At 38.7% G+C, this 2,239-nt stretch overlaps 1 protein-coding gene across 1 annotated transcript; it reads right to left on the bottom strand.

Moving 5' to 3' along the window:
- Positions 1-818: 818 nt before the first annotated feature.
- Positions 819-1,493, bottom strand: LOC131148440 (NDR1/HIN1-like protein 6). The gene has a single exon (XM_058098142.1). It carries the CDS (start codon positions 1,491-1,493, stop codon positions 819-821), a length of 675 nt encoding a protein of 224 aa, XP_057954125.1.
- Positions 1,494-2,239: the final 746 nt, after the last annotated feature.

Below are 2,239 nucleotides of genomic sequence, written 5' to 3'. Positions count from 1 at the left end.
AAAAATAAAAAATAACAAGTAAAAAATAATTAATTTACAAATGAATTAAATAAAAATACATTATAGATGCATTGCTTGTGTTAGATTAATGAAAAAAAAATTCATCTTCTCTCCATCTCTTTTGTTTTAGTACTTAAAGAAACTAATCTTGAAAATTAAGGGCATGAATTTAGGTATAATTTATTCCTTCAAATTTTAATATTTGTAAAATTTTTTTCCTAAAAGTTATTCAATATTTAGAAACATTAATTTAAAACTTTGGAATTGAATTTAGTGCATTTACACAAAATTTAAAGTAATTTTATAATATAATTTTTCAAAAACCAAACAAATAAAATTTTAAATCTCTAAATCCATATTCTCACACATGAGGTCAATATAAATTTTCTATTTTTTAAACAAATCTAGGTCTAGTGATTCTAATCTATAACTAAGCTGTAAGATTCGAGTCTGCAAACTTTAAAATATATTACAAATACTTACATATATGAATACAAACTATAGAAAAACAAACGTGTGTGTGTGTCTATATCTATATAGATATATATATATATATATATATATAATATTTTACATATTTCACTGTACAATATCCCGAAAAGAGAAACGAGGGGGGGGGGGGGGGGGGGATAAGGGCATCAACTTTTCAACCTTTTCCTGTGTCGTGTGTCCAGTACTTTCCAGTTCCTTCCGTTTTCACCGCCGATAGTTTGATACGAATCCAGTGTGGTAAAGCACCCAGCAGTAACTCTCGTATATTCCTCTTTGGAAGGTTGTTTTGATTCTGACCTTCCTCGGATAGACCAAGTAATTATTCTTCACTCAGTCAAAAAGTCAGGACGGCAAGACCTTGGTGGACCCACCATCCACCCGTCGCCGGCGGGCCCAATAGTCTCCATTGTAGCCTCATCGCATGTTACATTAATCCAGCGCACGGAAAACCCCAGCGTCCCTCGCCGGAAGTCCACCAAACAAGCCAATTTAACATTAAACTTCACCTGCCGGTGACCCCAATCGGCCCTCAGTCCCTTCGCAGCAACCTCGCTAAGCGTTTGAGAACTCGCCGCCAGTCGAACAGCGATGGAGTTGCAAGACTTCCTTGCCTGCTCGAACGCTGGCAGGTGCTTCTCAGCAAGGACGAAGTCATCGCGGTAGGCCACGACAACCCGGGTGCTATTATAGAATGCCATCCTGTTATTCGGATTTCTGAGGGACAGGGAAAGGTCCCAAACCGCGGTTAATTTCGAGCTAGTGATGTTTACTTGACCAACACTGGCCGAGTCCAATCGGAACTCGGGTTCACGAGTTCGAAGAAACGCTGCGACTGTGACGGTAATGATAGATATAGAAAAGAACACGATAGCGGTGATTAGGAAGGGCGGGTGGCAGCAGCAGCAGCAACTGCAGCGGCGTCGGGGCTCATCCGGCGCCAGCGGCAAGTCTGTTTCAACAGGTTGGATGCGTGAACTTGGTCTTGTTGGCGCAGAAGCCATGGCCGGAGAGGAGAATAAGGAGAAGAGACGCAAAAACAAACAGGGCTGGGGAGAGAGAGAGAGAGAGAGAGGGAGAGGGAACGGTAATTATCTCTAGCGCCACCCAGGGCGTCTTCTTTTGAGTTTTGAAGGCCTGCTCTTCGTGTTCCAAAGCAGGACTTTTAAAATAAATAAATAAGTTCTATGCCCATTCTAGATTATTTTTAGGAAAGAGTTCAAAAAACAAAAAAACGAATGTGTAAGTTTTTTTTGAACTTGGAGAATATTAAGAAAAGAAGAAGAAAAAAAAATGAAAGAAGGAAGAAATACACTTTTTTAAATTTTTGTTATTTAGAAAAGTGAGAAATCAAAGTTACACACTAATTCATTCATTTTCGATCTTTATAATTTGTCTAGCTTAAAGAAGCAAAAACAGTTGACGTTCTCATTTTTAGAAATCAAAGTCGTCTGCACCGGAATGTCACATTTAGATATATATATATATATATATATATAAGTTAGGAGAATGCAAACTCAAAGCTAAATTTGTTAAACGCAGAGTCTCCTCTCAAGTGCATGCAGATGTTTGCAGCTGGAAGTTATCAAATAACAAAACTTTCACACTAAGTAAATAGCTTCTATTAACACCCCAACTCCAGTAGAATTGGGGTTTTGCCTTTTGCTTGCTCATCTACAATGAACAAAATTCTAACGGCCAAAAATTTGCAAAAAAGAGAAGAGGGGGGGGGGGGGGGGGGGGGGGGCTG

The sequence above is a fragment of the Malania oleifera genome, chromosome 1, assembly GCF_029873635.1.
Source record: "Malania oleifera isolate guangnan ecotype guangnan chromosome 1, ASM2987363v1, whole genome shotgun sequence".
Lineage (NCBI taxonomy): Eukaryota > Viridiplantae > Streptophyta > Magnoliopsida > Santalales > Ximeniaceae > Malania > Malania oleifera.
The sequence above is the reverse complement of the archived record's forward strand: the minus strand, read 5'-3'. Positions and strand labels throughout refer to the sequence as shown.

What these genes read in the sequence shown, in the direction of transcription:
- LOC131148440 (XM_058098142.1), bottom strand. Translation starts at nt 1,493, where the DNA reads ATGGCTTCTGCGCCAACAAGACCAAGTTCACGCATCCAACCTGTTGAA.